Source organism: Suricata suricatta, chromosome 12 (genome assembly GCF_006229205.1).
Source record: "Suricata suricatta isolate VVHF042 chromosome 12, meerkat_22Aug2017_6uvM2_HiC, whole genome shotgun sequence".
Taxonomy (NCBI): Eukaryota; Metazoa; Chordata; class Mammalia; order Carnivora; family Herpestidae; genus Suricata; species Suricata suricatta.
Genome location: NC_043711.1, coordinates 100445884 through 100462303, shown reverse-complemented (window position 1 = coordinate 100462303; position 16420 = coordinate 100445884). Strand labels below are relative to the sequence as shown.

At 51.4% G+C, this 16420-nt stretch overlaps 1 protein-coding gene across 5 annotated transcripts in view; it reads right to left on the bottom strand.

Annotated features, from left to right (window-relative positions):
- Positions 1-1552: 1552 nt before the first annotated feature.
- The window catches only part of CASS4 (Cas scaffold protein family member 4), a 35819-nt gene continuing 20951 nt past the window's right edge, over positions 1553-16420 (bottom strand). For 2 of the 5 annotated variants that reach the window (XM_029917260.1, XM_029917262.1), the window contains exons 2-7: positions 15906-16328; positions 10134-10235; positions 9075-9155; positions 6831-8141; positions 5329-5406; positions 1553-2790 (exon numbers count right to left, since the gene is read on the bottom strand). In XM_029917260.1, the coding sequence (XP_029773120.1) occupies positions 2380-2790; positions 5329-5406; positions 6831-8141; positions 9075-9155; positions 10134-10235; positions 15906-16328 (2406 nt within the window). In that variant the 3' untranslated portion in view covers positions 1553-2379. The remainder of the gene's footprint in view (positions 2791-5328; positions 5407-6830; positions 8142-9074; positions 9156-10133; positions 10236-15905; positions 16329-16420) is intronic. The other 3 variants (XM_029917261.1, XM_029917263.1, XM_029917264.1) reach the window with 3 other exon arrangements.

The window sequence follows — 16420 nt, the reverse complement described above, 5'->3', positions numbered from 1 at the left end:
AGCATCCCCAGACTTGATAAGAACTAAGAACGGGTCAGTCTGCCTAAACTGTTCATACAAAGGGTGGAATTCATGCTGGAAACGTGCTTTCCTTCTGGGAGCCTGCAGTTTGGGGAAGTGCCATGAAAGGCTGCCCACCATGGAAACCCTGGGCGTGAGGCTCTCGGGAGCTTTCCTGGCTGGCAACATCGCACGTGTGCTGTCACAACTTGTTGCTGGGGGAATTAGCAACAAGTGTCCCGTGTGGCCACGGGGCCAGGAATCTTGGCCACTTGAGCCTGGTGTCCTGTTCTGCACTCTCTGAGCCTTTACTTGGCTGGGTCGCAGCCACGACTGCCAACATGATGCTGCCTCGGGGTTCTTCCTAGCGAATCATGGGGCCTAGAGGTGATCTTGGGGACCCCAGACAGCACCTCTGATGCCCGAGTCTGTGTCTGCTCTCAGCATCCATGAAACTGGCAGGCTAACTTGTTCATTTAAAGCGGGGAGATCTCAGACATGTGATAGTTCTGGGGGGGGGGCATTGTTTTCCCTCTCTCCAGACACATGGGAGTGTGTGTGTGTGTGTGTGTGTGTGTGTGTGTGTGTGCACATGGGTGACCCCATCTAGGTCAACCTGGGTAATCCATGCCCTGATCGTCATGGGCTGTCAGAGGCGGGCACCTGCTCTGAGCCAGCCCAAGCAGAATCAAACCGCTTTCTCCTCCGTTGGCTACAAACCAAGGACATCACCTGGGCAGCCACCTTGCGATCATGAGCATGAACACATAGTAAGTGGGGCTTAGAAACTGGGTGCCCACACCAGCCGGCCTTCAGGCCCGTCTGCTGCTGGGCTATTTTAAGATACCTGAGTCAATACATTTCCTTTATTGCTTAAGAAAGATTAGATATGGTTTTTGATCGCTTCCAACGTAAGGAGTCCTAACAGATACAGATCACAGCTGTTCAAAGAACGGGGCCTCTCTGTTCCAGTGGAGGGAACCAAGCAAGCCCCACAAAGACGCAGTCCTCCTTGAGGGACCCTAAGAGTAACTGGGTGAAAATAACCGTCCTTCCAGCAGCCAACGATCTAGACGTGCCGACCACGTGCAGAGCAGCAGACGGGAACTGGATCTGGTGACATTTTGGGTGATTTCCAGGCCGGGGATGTTGTTTCCAGGCTACAAACAGTGTTTGTTTGGTGGCTGCCATGTGCAGGGGAGACTTGCACCCTTGCTTGAGGCGGAGATGCTGTAACCATAGCGACGTGAGCTGAGTCCCCAGCTGCAAGGAGAGGAACAGGAGGTGGTTTGCTCTGACAGGAGCTCTGTGCACCACTTGCAGATCTGTGCCCAGCCGTGGGTGTCCCGTCCACGCAACACCTCCTGCCTGCACCGCCACGAGGGATGGCTTTGCCTTTTCCGTGCCAGCCTTGTGCACGAGTGCCCGCCTCCCCTGCATCTCCCTGCACACCTCAGGGAGAAGCATGTGAAGACGAGAAATAAATATTGGAGGCTTTGCTTTGGTACCAGAACCCCGGGGACATGGATCAACGACTCATCCAAGGAAAGAGTTGCTACAAAGGATGTTCTGATTTATGATTATATTTACGTAACATCGTCAATGGTAACAGACTTGAAACTGTTGAAGGGTAAGCCTTTTCTGATGGAGCATGCTGAATTTATCAACACAGAATCTATTATGTACAAAATAAATTAATAAGGAACCCAACAGAACATGTCATGTTGTAAATATAACATGCGTCTTTAACTTGGTTAAAGCAAATATATACACAGTATAAAATGCAGATACCTAATCTGTTCCAAATCTTACAGAATTAAGTCAGTCCAAAATGAAAAAACAGAACATTTGCTAACGGATGCGAAAGAAATTCATCATTTGAAAATAAGTCTCTCCTCCTTTATTTGCTCCCCAGCACCTGATACATTGTATACGTATTTCTCCATCACGTGTCCCCGCCCCCCCCCCAACTAGATTGTAAGCTCCCTGGGTCAAGCGCTCCGATTCTCTGCTCTACGCCCAGCACCTAGTATGTGACATATAGTACCTGCCCAATAAATAAGCGTTGAATGAGTGAATTTAAGACAGGCGTACATTCAACCAATATAAAATTGTTTTCTACAACGTCACTTGGTACACTGACCCCACATGCTCTGCTAAACCTCAGCGAGGTCCTTACTTAATCCCTGGCTCTCTGTGGGCTAAGTCAATGTCCTGGGGTTGCTTAGCCACTTGGTAATACCAGCCTTGGCCACTGAGGCTGTTTCTGCCGGTCACTGTGTCCCCAGGCTGGCTTTTCCCAGAGGACAGAGCTGCAGGGTGGGGACTTGGCAAAGCTGAAGCTCAGAGGTTAATGGGGAGAAGGAGGGGGGAGGGGGCTCATTCCAGCGCCCCCCTGAATTGCCGAGTGTGCTGCTCCAGCTTCCAGGCCTCGGCCTGCAGGTGCCCCAGGGCTGCTGGGCTGGGGTACTTGAGCACGGCGTGCTTGGTGGCCAGCGCGAGGTTCTTGAGCAGGCTGCAGAGGTGGCTGCTGCCGCAGAGAATGTCGTTGCGCGTGTCCCTCTCCTGGGTCTCCTGACACAGCGTGTCCACCAGCTTCTGCCCCACCATGATGACCAGCTTGCTTTGCGTGATGAAGATCTCGGGGGGCTGGCTCTTGCTCAGGCTGTTGTTAAATACGCCAATGGCTTTGAAGAGTGCCCCAAAATAGAGCCGGCAGTGCTCGGAAAGGTGGAATCTCTTCTCGGGGTTCTGCTGACTCAGAGGCCGGGGCGTGGGAGAGCAAGGGTTCTGGAAAAGGGAAGAAAATAATGGATCAGAGGCAGATTTGATTACAGGAGGTGGTTGTCTCCCTTTTCCTGTTTTGCTCAACGTTCCAGACACGGGTAAGAAAAAGTACAGTTTAGCGTGGGAAGCCCCACAGAGCACCATGTGCCTAACAAATTAATGTTTTCAAAGCAGCGTTGCATACAAAGTATGGCACTTATATATACAGTAGTATATATATCGCAGTGTATATATAATCTGACATGTTAAATATGTAAAATCTTATTCAATACTCTCAACAAACCCCTAGAAGCCCATTCTAAGAAGCAAATTGACAGGGGCGCCTGGGTGACTCGGTTGGTTAAGTGTTTGACTTCGGCTCAGGTCATGCTCTCACTCAGGCCGTGACCCCACGGTCCACGGGTTTGAGCCCCGCATCGGTCTCTGTGCTGACAGTGTGAAGCCTGCCTGGGATTCTCCCTTTCTCTCTGCCGCACCCCCCCCCCCCCCCCCCCCCCCCGCTGTCATTGTCTCCGTCTCTCTCAAAATAAAAATAAATAAGTAAATAAATAAATAAATAAATAAAAAAGAAAGAAACATTGACAATAAATAAATCTATAGCTTTAAAAAAATGCAAGTGAGGTGCCTGGGTGACTCAGTCGGTCAAGCGTCCGACTTCGGCTCATATCACGATCTCACGTTGTGGGTTCGAGCCCCACACAGCTCAGAGCCTGGAGCCTGCTTCAGATTTTGTGTCTTCCTCTCTCTCTGCCCATCCCTCACTCACACTTTGTCTCTCTCTGTCTCTCAAAAATAAACAAACATTAAAAAAAATTTTTAATGCAAGAAAAATTGATAATGAGATCTAAACATTTACTCAAAGAACAAATTTTAAAGGTTTAAAAAAATCCTTTTTAATATCAGTATCAGCAATAAACCTGATCCCCCCAAATTTCCAGAAGAAATCCAAATACACTGACCTATTTGCCCTAATATTACGATATTTCTCTAACTTGCTATTAAGGTTTCATTTAGAGTTTTTGTTTCATGAGTTTTCGTTTCTGAAATATGGAACCAATGTCTTCCCAAAGCCTAGGCACTATCACAAGATTCTCAGCATCTAACTTAGTGGTAACCGCAGGAGGAAACAATCAAAGTCCCTTTGTTAGGTTACAGGTGGGGAGATGGATGCTCCCTGAAGCAAGAGGGTTGCCCATCTTCATTCATTTAGCAAAATAAAGACCTGGAGCTCTCTGCTGAGTCAGCTAAGTCTGAATGTGTCCGTCTTTTCATTAAACTGCATGCTGTCTCAAGTACCTGTGACCTCAAAGCTCACAGCCTGGACGAACCCAGACAGGGTTAGGGTCCGCCTTCATATGTTGAAACTCTCCCCACTGAGGCAAAGGTAGTAGGAGATGGGCCCTCGGGGGCTAACTAGGAACAGATGAGGTCATTTGGGTGGGGCCTTGCGATGGGATGAGTGCCCTGGTCCGAGTGCTTCCTTTCTCTGCTCTCTGCCTTGCGAGGACACAAGGAGAAGCCAGAGGAGAGCCTGCACCAGGATCTGCCCATGCTGGCATCCTGAGCTCAGACTGCCAGCCTAGGCTTCTCATCCCAGTTCATCCCCTAGAAGACAAATGACCTTGTCCGAGTCACCAGACATCTCTGTCCTTCTCGCTTCCACTGCACCTGCCCCCAGCCAGGGAGCGGTCACTGTCCCCCAGGCTTCAGGGACTCAGACAACCATCACAAGTGATGTCCTGTTTACCTCCCCCCCCTCTGTTTTTACAGTTTATTTATTTTTGAGACAGAGAGAGGCAGAGCACGAGCAGGGAAAGACCAGAGAGAGAGGGAGACACAGAATCTGAAGCAGGCTCCAGACTCTGAGCTGTCAGCACAGAGCCCAATGCAGGGCTCGAACCCACAAACTGTGAGATCATGACCTGAGCCGAAGTCAGCCGCTCAACCGACTGAGCCCCTGCAGGAGCCCCAGTTTGCCTCCTTCTTAACCTTGACTTACTTCATCTTTGTCTTTAAAGGAATCCACTGGTTTCACCTCTATCACTTTAAAGGAAACTTCAAATTGGTAACTGGGAAACCATTGTCATTTGCCATCAGTAGGAAGGCACCCACAAAAATAAGCACAGTGATAACATCTTTGAATGTTTTTAAAAAAAGGAAGAACATCAAGTGCCAAAGAGGCCCTGATGATACATAAGCCCGAAACCAAAATGGTTTTCCTGTTGTAATCAGAAGCATTGAAAGAGAATGTCGAAGGGAATGTGCATCCTTGGTATCGAACCCCATGTCGGTGCCATCCATGACGGATGCAAGAACTGTCACTAACGGTTCAAGGACCATGCTCCACATTCTGGGTTCATTGGACTTGTTCATCTCCAGGGCTCCTTCTACTGCAAATAGGAAAAGCCATCAAGAAATCCACATCTACTCCCAAGGGGCTCATGGGTCATGGCTATCATGCTGACTTGTGCACAGCAGTAGGCATCTTTGGGGAGAAAGCATGTGAGTCAGAAATACTGACGGGTCCGTGCTATCACTTACCTGTGCTTCCATGTTTTTGTTTTCATCCAACCTTTGTTCCAAGATGGGTTTTTCTGTCTCTTCTAGATTAGGCAACTTCTGAAAAAGAAAATTCCTTCCAATCACCAACTTGAGTGGTTTTTGATACTGTTCAGAGGTGTATACATCTACTTTAAAAGTAAGCGTTTTGGGGAGCTTGGTGGCTCAGTTGGTTAAGTGTCCGACTTTGGCTCAGATCATGATCTAACAGTTTGTGAGTTCAAGCCTCGCGTCAGGCTCTGTGCTGATGGCTCAGAGCCTGGAGCCTGCTTCCGATTCTGTGTCTCCCTCTCTCTCTGCCCCGCCCCTGCTCACACTCTGTGTCTCTCTCTCAAAAATAAATAAACAATTAAAAAAGTTAAAAATAATAAATAAATAAAAGGTGAGCATTTCCAGGCACTTGGGTGGCTCAGGCAGTTAAGCATCAGGTCATGATCTCACAGTTTGTGGGTTCAAGGCCCGCGTCGGGCTGACACAGCCCGGAGCCTGCGTCTGATTCTGTCTCCCTCTTTCTCCGCCATCTATTCCCATCTCCTCTCATGCTCTTTCTCTCTCAAAAATAAACATTTAAAAAACCCTTGAGCATTTTTCCTTATATTTTTGTCAATAGTTTTGCCCCTTGATGCGTTTTTGTTTTTCAACACAAGAGACTTTGCAAGACCAAGGACTGAATTATGCCTACCAATCCAGCCTGCTAATAAGGACACATAGTTAAAAAAAATTATATATATTTATATTTATGTATTTTATACCTCTTTACATCTATATCTATATTTTTAAAATAGGGAATGAAAAATAATCAGGTCCCTACCTTCTCTAGAATGTGTTAAAGCTCTCCCACCAGCCACCAGGCATTTTGACAGAATACCACGCAAGATTGGGGCAAAAAGGGGCGACATCATGTTGACGCAGCCCCCGGGTTACCTGCTGCATGCCCCCCGACACCCGCAATCCTTGAGCCAAAGGCTCTTTCTCTCTAGTGTCTGAATTCACGCAGCCAAGCATTTCTAACAGTAAGTGCAGGCTGGAGGCTGCTAAGAACACGCATGATCCAAAAGAGTGTTTACACTTCCTCTTCTGTTTCTAAGAAACACAAAGACAATGACTAAATCTACAACTTTCAAAAATGCAAGGGAATTCAGTGGTGAGATTAAAAAACGTGCTCAAAGAACAGATTTCAAAAGGGTTTCAGAATCCTTTCTAACCCTAGCATTAGAGACAAACCCCAAGATACGAGCTTCCGGAAGACGTCCTGTCTGCCCTAATATTAAAATGCTTATCTTACTTCTTAATAAGATTTCATCTAGAACAGAACTTTCATGAAGTTTCTTCTCTGGAAAGTGGAACCAATGTTTCTCAGAAATTATGGAAAGAGTATCATCATTCAATACGATTACTGAACCGTAGCTAATAATTATTGAAGTACCTTCAGCATCTCCAGGTAAAACCTGAAGGCCTCCTGCATTCCATCACTCTGAACTCACCTGCTCACAGATATTTGTCCCGTTTTTCGTTAGTATTTCAGGGGAATGTTCCCCTTCCTTCTGTTTATTAAAAGGAACACTTCTTTGATATGATTCTGTTTCTCTTTGGGGAAGCTGGGTGCATTCTGCAAACTTAAACTGTGCATTTGAGGTCATTTGCAAGGTATCTTCCTTTTCACAGTTCTGCCTGAAAAGGAGCTTTCCATTGGCAATGACAATGGAGGCAAACCTCTTGACGTCTTCCGGAACCATCCGTGCCGCCATTACAAATCTCTCGAGGTCATCTGGGCTGTTTTGGACTTTGTCCGTCACAAGGACTTCCAAGGACCAATTGCAGCCATCCAGGGTCTCCTTTGTTCCAAGCAGGATCTGGTAGGAGTTGGAGATTGTCTGCAGCTGGTCCCTAATCTTGGCCTGAAGGTTAGTGTCACTGAGGTTACAGGCGGTCCCTCGGACCGCGCGGGCAAAATCCAGGAATGCCCTCAAAGACTCCTCCACGCGGTCGGCGGCCCTGTGGATGGCGCTGATGTTGGCCTCCAGGTAATCTCGGAACCTCCACTTCCTGCTGACAAAGAGCATCAGGCTTGTGACAGCGCTGGTCACCTTGTGCTGCAGAGCCACTACCATCTCCCTGGCCAAGTCCAGGTCCAAGCAGAGCTCCTTCCCTGACTCCTCCGAGCAGGAGCTGGACGAGGAGTCCGTGGACGTGGAGGAGCAGGAGGACACAATGCTGGCTCTGCTGTCGGAACTGGAAACAGACAGGCTGTCCGGTTCCAGAGACAGCGATGGTGGCTGTCCGGAGAGCCACGAGGAGCCACGGTCCGTGGCATTCTCTGAAGCCCCATCCACCCTCCCCAGCTCGTTCTGGGCCCGAGGGCCGCTCGGCATTGCTTTAGGGATGTCATAAATGTTTGGCTTGGTGTTCTGCTCTTCCACCTGGGGAATCAGAAAGATGGAAGGAACCGTGTAGCCGACACCCTCAACCAAGGGAAATGTGTCACTGGGGGCCAGAAATTTATAGGTAGGGATTTCTGGAAGGCTGAGTTTTTTCTGCATGGGCGCGTTCTTATGCAGCTGTGGATCGAGGGCCCCTCCTCTGCTATTTGGAGGACAGTGGATGCTGGACGTATATGTGGGGAGAGTGTGGGGTGCTGATCTTCCCACAAAGCTGCTTAGAGACGTATTTCTCGTATTAGCTTTTTCGGGAGATACTGGCGTGTCATAAATCCATTCCGATTTCTGAGGGCTCGGTAATGTGCTGTAGCCGCCTTGCCTCAAACTGATCGCTGACGTCAGGGGGGCGCTCTGCCCCTGTGAAGAACCAAACGAAATTGCCCAGGTTAGTAGCAATAAAGAGAGGGTGTGAGCCACTCCTCTGACAAGTGTGTGTTACGCTGAGGACCTACTAAGTGCAGGCTACTGTGCTTCTTAAAAATCCGATTGTCACTCCCCTACTGAAGCTTCTTCGGGGGCTCCCCGTTCCCGCCTTTGCTCAAGGCCCTTCGCAATCTGGTTGTACCGCCTTTAAGCCTCGGTGTCATGCATGCTACCACCTTCCTTGTGAGTCTGGTCACCCAGGCCGTTTGCTGTCCCCTGAACTCAGAGTGCTCTCTTAGGCCACTACATTTCATTTTGCCCAAACCAGTCCTTCTGTTCTAAAAGCCCTCCCAAACCTTTCCTTCCCCTCTAAGAAACTCCTATCCATCCCTCATGACCCTAAAGAGATGCCCCTTATTTTATAAGGCCTTCCCCGATAACCCTGGGTAGAGGTATATGCATCGTATACATGTGACAGGATTCAACGATGAACATGGGTTGCAGATTTTCAAATTAATGCATCTCTCCAATAAATAAAAACCTACTTTAAGACCACACATCTGTGAGGTATATAATAATAAGAATTTAACTAAGATCTACTGAGCTCAAGCTCCGTGCCAAGCACTGCAGTAGGTTCTGTGCAGGATCATCTCAATTCTCACAATTGCTCCGGAAGGAGCAAGAGACAGACCAGAAGTTGGGGTGGGGGTGGGCGGAGCATCTCGGAGGATGCTGTCTGTCACAAGAAAAGGCCTAGAGAAGCGAGAGGACTCGTCCCAGGCACATGGCTCCCCCTATTCCTGAACGTCATGGCCATCCATAAGTCTGCTGTGGGGAATTTGCATTCCTAACTCTGACCAAGCTGAGAAAACGTCCTGGAGGACGCTCACATTTTCCTAGCAGCGAATCTCTGCGCCTTGTGCTTACCGCTGGTTGGCTGGCCGGGGGACCAAGCCCTGCCTGTTTGGGGCTGGCGGGTACGTCATATAACTGCTGCTTCTCTGGCCCCTGGGGAAAGACAAAAAGGATAACTTGGATTTTCCCCTCCCGATGGATGTACACCTCAGACTCCGCCCACTCCAGTGTTTTTCTTCCAAATGGAAAAAATCCACGGAAGACTTTGCGGCTTCCGGTGGTGATGCTCCAAAGATGCAAGTTTATGTGGTTATGTTTTCAACAATGGCCTCGATGCTTTAAAAAGATGGCCTTCTCCACCGAAGACGGGGACAAACTAGAGAGAACGAACTGCAGTTGCCTGAGTTGAAACCAGTGGCTCATGTAGTTCTGCAAATTAGCTCAGAATTGACTCTAAGGGGAAATTGGGACTCGTGGGGGCGCCTGGGGGGCTCAGTCCAGTCGGACTTCGCTCAGGTCGTGATCTCACGGTTCATGAGTTCAAGCCCGGTCAGGCTCGGTGCTGACAGCTCAGAGCCTGTAGACTGCTTCGGATTCTGTGTCTCCCTCTCTCTCTCTCTCTGCCCTTCCCCTGCTCATGCTGTGTCTCGGTCTCTCTTTCAAAAAATAAACATAAAATAAAAAGTGTGGGTGGAGGGGCCAGGATGAGGGTGAGGTGAGGGAAGTGAGTCGTGCAGGTGGGTCTTTATTTAAGACTTCTGTGCCCTCCTTGTCCTCATCCCCCGTGCCCCTGCCTGTGCTCCTGGCATCGACTGTCACGGCTGAGGGAGCAAGTGTGTTCATCCCAGGGCCAGAGGTGGGTCACACCGGAAGTGGAGCAGGAGCCAGACCGGAAGTGGGGGAGCATCCCGGGAGGCGGAGGCTGGAGGCGACCTGCCGGGCCCGAGCCAGAGCCGGGGAGGAGTCTTTGGCCCTGAGCCCCTGAACTGGCCCCGGCCCCCTCAGAACCTGCAGGTAGGAGAGGCTCAAACACAGGTGGGAAGAGGGGGGCGGCCCCTGCGGGGACACGGAAGGCCATCCGTGTGACTCGGGGAGCCTCGCGCGTGGGGCAGAGCCACAGCCGAGACTCACCTTCGGCAGCGCGGGGCCCCGGCCCTGGGTCGGCACGTCATACACCCGGGAGGACAGAGCAGGCAGCGAGGCCCGAGCAGGCCTGGGCACGGTGAAGACGGCCTGGGGGCGAGAAAGAAGAGGCGCGGGAAGATGTCACCGTGGGGTCCACAGATCACGTTCCGAGTGACCCTCACTCAGCAAAACAGCCCCCACAGCGTGGAGGCGTCCTCCCCGCACCCCTACTGGGCGGCCCTTTTGCTCAGACAGGGGACCCAGGACATGAGGCGGGGAGGACCGCGGTGGAGGACAGCCTTCCGCCTGCATCAGCCTCAGCCCGAATGCAGACTCCTGGGTCCTGAATCAGATGTTCTGGGTCTCTGAATCCCGCCGGGGAGGATTCCCTGGGCATCCAAGGCTGTGATGCACGTTCCCTAGGGATCCAAGGCTGTGATTCGAATCCAGGGTTATTAATGTGCTCATCTGATGAGATGGAGGATGTAGCCATGAGCCAGACCAATAGAGAGGCTCTATGACTGTAAAGTGAAGGGACTGTCGTGGGTGTGGAGGGGACAGGGGCAGGTCCCAGGATGTGTCACTCAAGCCGAGGGCTGATGGGGCTGCAGGAGGTGACCAGACCAATGGTGGCCTGGAGTCACTGGGTCCCCAGTGAATGGCCCCGCTAGATCCAGAACCTCTCTGGCTGCTCCAGGATGGCCGCTTCCAAGCCTGGCCAGGGAACCCATCGCCTGGCAGACTTTAAAGTCATACAGTTGCGGGGCCTCTCGTCAGACCTCTCGAACAAGAAAGTCCCCAGGAGGGGTCTGGAATGGGTGACTTTACAAGGGAGGGGATGCCGTCTGGCAGGGTCAAGGTCAAACAGAGCCAGGACACAGACTGAAGAGCGAGGCGGGGCCTTGAGGAGAAGAGAAGGTCAAGTCCAGAGAGTCAATCAGAGGCTGACTGTGTTTCCCATCCGGCGCCCAGGAACCTGTCACTGAAGACGGCTTTTGGAATTGGACTGTGTGGATGGTTAGGACCCGCATATGCGGAGACCCGGAAGGCAGTCCAGGCTGGGGAGGGCTGGATCAGGGTCCCTTTGTTCACAAGAGGACCCAGCTCTGTGCCTGGCATGAAGTAAGTGCTCGTATTTACTCACTTATTTGCTTGTTTGGGTGCAAGAATGTTCACACCTGTACTAGGGTGCTAGACCTCCCCCCACGCATCAGCCTGGAATCACAGCTCTGGATAAAGCAACTGCAAGACGGACAGGACTGACCGCTCTCCCCAGGACGCGCTCAGCTGTCAAAATAACGTCCTTCTGAATGACAACTGTTTCTTAGTCACAGAGAAACCGGGTTCTCTAAAGTCCTGGGCTCCCACAAGCATTGTGGTCTGAAGCTCTAGCAGCAAGAAGGAAGCATCCCACTCCTGTTCGAGAGGCAGGCTCGCTTTCCACCCCCAACGCAGAGCTTCAGACGGGGTGGGGGGGGGGGGGAGCCAAGAGCCACATCTACCTCAACCTGGCGGTTCCCAAGGAAGGAGCAGCCTGCATCAGCTTTGCTGCCGGGGCCGAAGGGCCCTTTAGACGCTGCCCTGTTTTGCTTAGGGCCCATCAAGACAGGGTTTATTTACACAAACCCCCACCTTTTCTCATAACTAGTTCTTTACCTTATTCTGCTTCTGAGGCGCCCGGCAGTCCCTCTGCTCTGTGAGCCCTTCCTCTCCGGTGGGGCAATAAACCTGACTTTGTCCCTGCTAGTCTCAGGCTGGTTGGTCTAGGAGAGGGGTTCTCCACTGCGGTCTAGGTTAAATCCAAGATTCCCTGGGGCAGGGGGAGCCCCAGGGACCAGGCATGGTGTGTCCCCAGCCGGGCCATCGACCATCACCGTCACCGCCACTCTTCCTCCCACCTCGACTTATTCTAACCCCCAAGCCCTCCCCCACCGCAGAGCTTTTCCAGACGCTCTGCCCTTTCCTGTTACCCGCTGCGGCCCAAGCCCCATTTTATTTACCTAGCTGACTCTGTGGGTCACACATGCCTTTAAGACCCCCTGTAGAGAACAAAGGGACTTTCCTGCGTGTAGAATTTCAGGCAAAGGAAGCTGGTTCCGAAACGCCCCGTGTTTCTTGGAAAACATGGGTTCAAGGTGGTAATCAATTAAGGAACATGTTTGAGAAATGTGGTGTCAGAAAGTCTTGGGGGACGGATGGAAACTTCCAGTTCAGGAACTGGCGGGTCCGAGAGGAATTCCACCAGGAACTTGGACCCTTTTCACTTGAAATATGAAAGATTCCCCTTTCTGAATTCAAACCAACTCAGACATGTTCTTTGTATGGCGATTAAAAAAAAAATTGAGGCTAGCAGATTATATTAAGGAAGTTGGAATAAAAAGTAAAACAAAGCACAGGAGAGTGGTTACCGTGGAGGAAGTGACTCGGAGAAGGTGGGAGGGGGGCTCAGGAGGGGCTAGTTTTGTTCTATTACTTGATATGGATGCTACTGACTAAGAGACGCCCTTAGGATCTGTAGATTAAATCTCAGTAAAAAGCTAATGCAGAGGCCCCTGCGGGGCTCAGTCGGTTAAGCATCTGACTTCGACTCAGGTCATGATCTCACCATTTGTGAATTTGAGCTCATCTGGCTTTCTGCTGTCAGCACAGAACGGATCCTCCGTTCATGTTTCTCTCCGCCCTTCCCCAGATCATTCTCTCTCTCTTTCTTCTCAAAAACAAATAAATAAACTTTAAAAAAAAGCTAAGTCTAGAGAACAGAGAGTATCAGTCACAGAGTCAGGAAAACGGAGAGCAAGGGCATGCAAAGTCTGGGGGCATAGACAGCCCCACACAGGCACGAGGAAGCTTCCGTCCCTGAGATCCGACACCCTGGGACCCTGGATGGGCCGTTTCACCTCCCTGGAAATGAATTCCCTCCTCCGTAACATGAAGAGTTGTTCTCAAAACTCACAGAGATGGATGTCTGATTCTGACTTGTAGGATCCTGGATTAGTCGGCTTGGGAAAGGTGACCTCTTTTCACCTACTTGGTTTTTAATTTGTGGCCAACCTTAATCCAGGGACAGTCAGGGCAAGGATAAGGGGGGGTCTGTGAAGTGGGCCAGCTGGCGGGTTCCAAGCCCGTTGGAAAACAGCTCAAAGCTGGTGGCTGGACTTGCCCAATTCTAGCAACGAGCGCTCCCAGCCAGAATGCGTTTCCCCAGACGCCGCGGTATCTGGGCTGATCCCCGATTACATGAGTGAGGCGGAGAGCTCTGCCTTTTCCGTGGATCAGGAGATTCTCAACTGCTTTTCATCCATTTCTTCTAGCTCCTTCCTTCTTGTGGTAGAAGAAGCAGTGGGATTACTTAGAATCACCAGAAGGCTCAACTGGAGGAGAACTTAGAAATGACACAGCAAGACAGGTACACCGGGGTGTTGTGACGTGTCCGCTCTCCGAGCATGGCTGTGGCTGACCCAGAACACAGGTGACCAGGCGCTGCTGATTTCCAAGCCCCAGGTGGCATCTCTTGCTGTGAAGTCCCCCGCCCCCCCTGCTTTCCCAGCACGGAGAAGGCCATACAAACAGAAAGGGGAGGAGGGAGCAAAAATGCAGACGGGGCAGCCACAGAACTGAAGCAGGAGAAAAAGGCAGGAAAGTTCCCCAGGTGTTTTACCGGGGCCACCTCAAGGGGCCAATTTGAGTGGCCAAGGGCCAAGGGCCCCTGGCTTCTGAATTCCCCGTCGGTGCCTGTGGTTTTTGTCAACCGCCGTAGCCTCACACGGGCGAGGGCTCCAATCACAGACATGCTTCATGGCAAGGACGAGCCTCTGACTCTTTTCTGAGTTAGGTTTAGAGGGTTAGCTGGTCTTTCTGTTGATCGTGATGCCAGTCTAGACGTTAAGTCCATGGTCATGAGGCGCCATGTTGTCTCCGGTCTCTTCCTCCACGTAGCAAACGTGAAAGTCGGAGGAGCCTGAACGGGCTCGGGCGCTCGGGTGCCTGATTATCAACAGTCATCACACCTGTTTGTCTTTTGGGGGCGGGAGGAGGGGACTCAGATTAACTTCGGCAAAGGCCACTCCTTCTTGGAGGAGCAACCCCCATGGCCCAGCTCTGAGTCAGCTGCTCAGACAGCAGCTGGACACACCGGGCTGCGACGTGGGCCTGTTGTTCTAGAAAAAGGGCCGTCAGACAGCCGAGCCGCGTCCCCCTGGGATTTGGAGCCAGCGCCCCTGAGCAGCAGCTGTTTGTGTGACAGCCACCTGCTCCTCCGCCTGGCAGCCCAGGGGGTTAGAAAATCTGAAGTATCCGAAATATTTTAAGACACCAACACCTTTCCATTTTAAGTAGGCATTGGAAGTGGTGTGGAGGCAGCCTGGGTGGTTAGTGGGAGCTTCTCAGGGCCCCCCGCACATACATCGGAGGTGGGTGTCCTTCCTGGACGCACACTTAGCCAGGACCCCTGCCCAGAGCTCTGGCCGGGGGTGGGGGGTGTCCTTTGAGCTGAGAGCAAAGTGTGCAATGCAGGAAACACCTATAGTGACCGAAGGCCGTGCAAATCTCTTCTGCACGCTTAGCGCCTCATCAAGGCCTGGGCCTGGGGGAAAACAATACATTATTTTTCTCCTTTCTTCTTTAAATTGCTTTCATTCTGGGGCGCCTGGGTGGCTCAGTCACTTGAGTGTCCATCTTCCGTTTAGGTCATGATCTCATAGTTCATGAGTTCAAGCCCTGCATCAGGCTCTGTGCTGACAGCTCAGAGCCTGGAACCTGCTTTGGATTCTGTGTCTCCCTCTCTCTCTGCCCATCTCCTGCTCACACTGTGTCTCTCCCTCTCAAAAATAAACATTAAAAACATTTTTAAATTCCTTTCCTTCTTAGAAAAGCTTTTAGTCTGCATTTACGTAGTGCTTCTTTTCCTCTGTTTTTTAATAGGTATTTTCTAAAATTGCGGCTGTAATCCATCCCCTATGTGACACACAAATCCGCTTCCTGAGCACACTGCTCATCGCGCATTTTCCGAGTACCAACGTCCAGGTGCTTCGGGCACAGGAGTGAATGAGATAAAGTTCCCTGCTGGACGCCTTCTTTCACTTCCTCCCTGACCAATTCCCACTTCCGGAGGGGACCCACTGTTGGTGTGTGTTCTTTCCGTGCACGGGCGTGCATGCATGTGTGCACACGGATTGTTTTGGTTTTTGGTTGGTTTTTGTTTAAATGGTTCCTTTTCTGCTTCTGCCTCTAAGAACTACTTCATCACTTTTTCACAATGCCTCATATGTTGTGGAGATATGACAGAACTCCCCATCAACAAACGTTTAGGCTTCCTTGATTCTTCCCTAAACGAAAAATGCTATAATGGCCATGGCCTCCTCACCCAGACACAGCTTTGCCTTCTTGTGTATTTTTGCACTTCTGGAAGTCAGGTTTCTTGGTTGAAAGGAATACAGATGTTAAACCTGTTGAGTGATTTCTTGCCCTTGAACCTGTCACTGGGAGTCCTAGTGCACAGAGAGGCTGCCTCGAAAGTCCAGAACTTCGGTGAACAGCTCCACTCGCCATTTGATCTCCACGGAGCGTGGCTGTCTTGGAGAGCATGGGAGTCACAGGGGTGCCGAGAAGATTAGTGGTAACTGACGTGGGGGCCAAATACACGTTCACCAGATCATGCCTGGTGCAGGCCCCCACTTTGCACATTGGATCTCCTGAAGGCCACCAAGAACTCAAGGGAGAGGGAAGCCCCTGGGTTTACGTACCGCATGACCCGCCTGTTCTATCTGGAAACGTGCATACCTGTTTTGGAAGGCTTAGGGTCTTTTCGCAGACGATTCTGGCTCTGGAAGGTGGGTCAGGGAATTCGTAGACCTGGGCGGGGGTGGATGGGGGTCCCTCCACCCAGCTCCTCATGTGCTCGTACACGGGGCCTGGCGTCGGGGGCTGGTGTGGGGCGGGCACCTGGTAGGTCCCCTCGGAGCTGGCGAGAGCGTCCTCCGCCCCTCGCAGGAAGGGGGGCCGGGGCCTGTCTTCGGGGGCCTCCGAGAGCAGTTGGAGGCGGTTGGCAGGGGCCAGACCTTGCCGTCCATGGAGCACGCACTTCCACCAGCCCTCGCTTTCCGGCACATTTTGTTCTAGAATGGTCAAGATGTCTCCTCTGCAGAAAGCCAGCTCGTAGGAGCAGTCCGGGTGGTTGTCGTAAAGAGCTCTGGCCAGGAGGGCCTGGGGGCGGGAGGGGGGAGAAGTCATCGTTATTACTGTTGCCCGAAACCTTTCCATCAACACGTGTGGCTTGGAGCGCAGTCGTGGGTTTC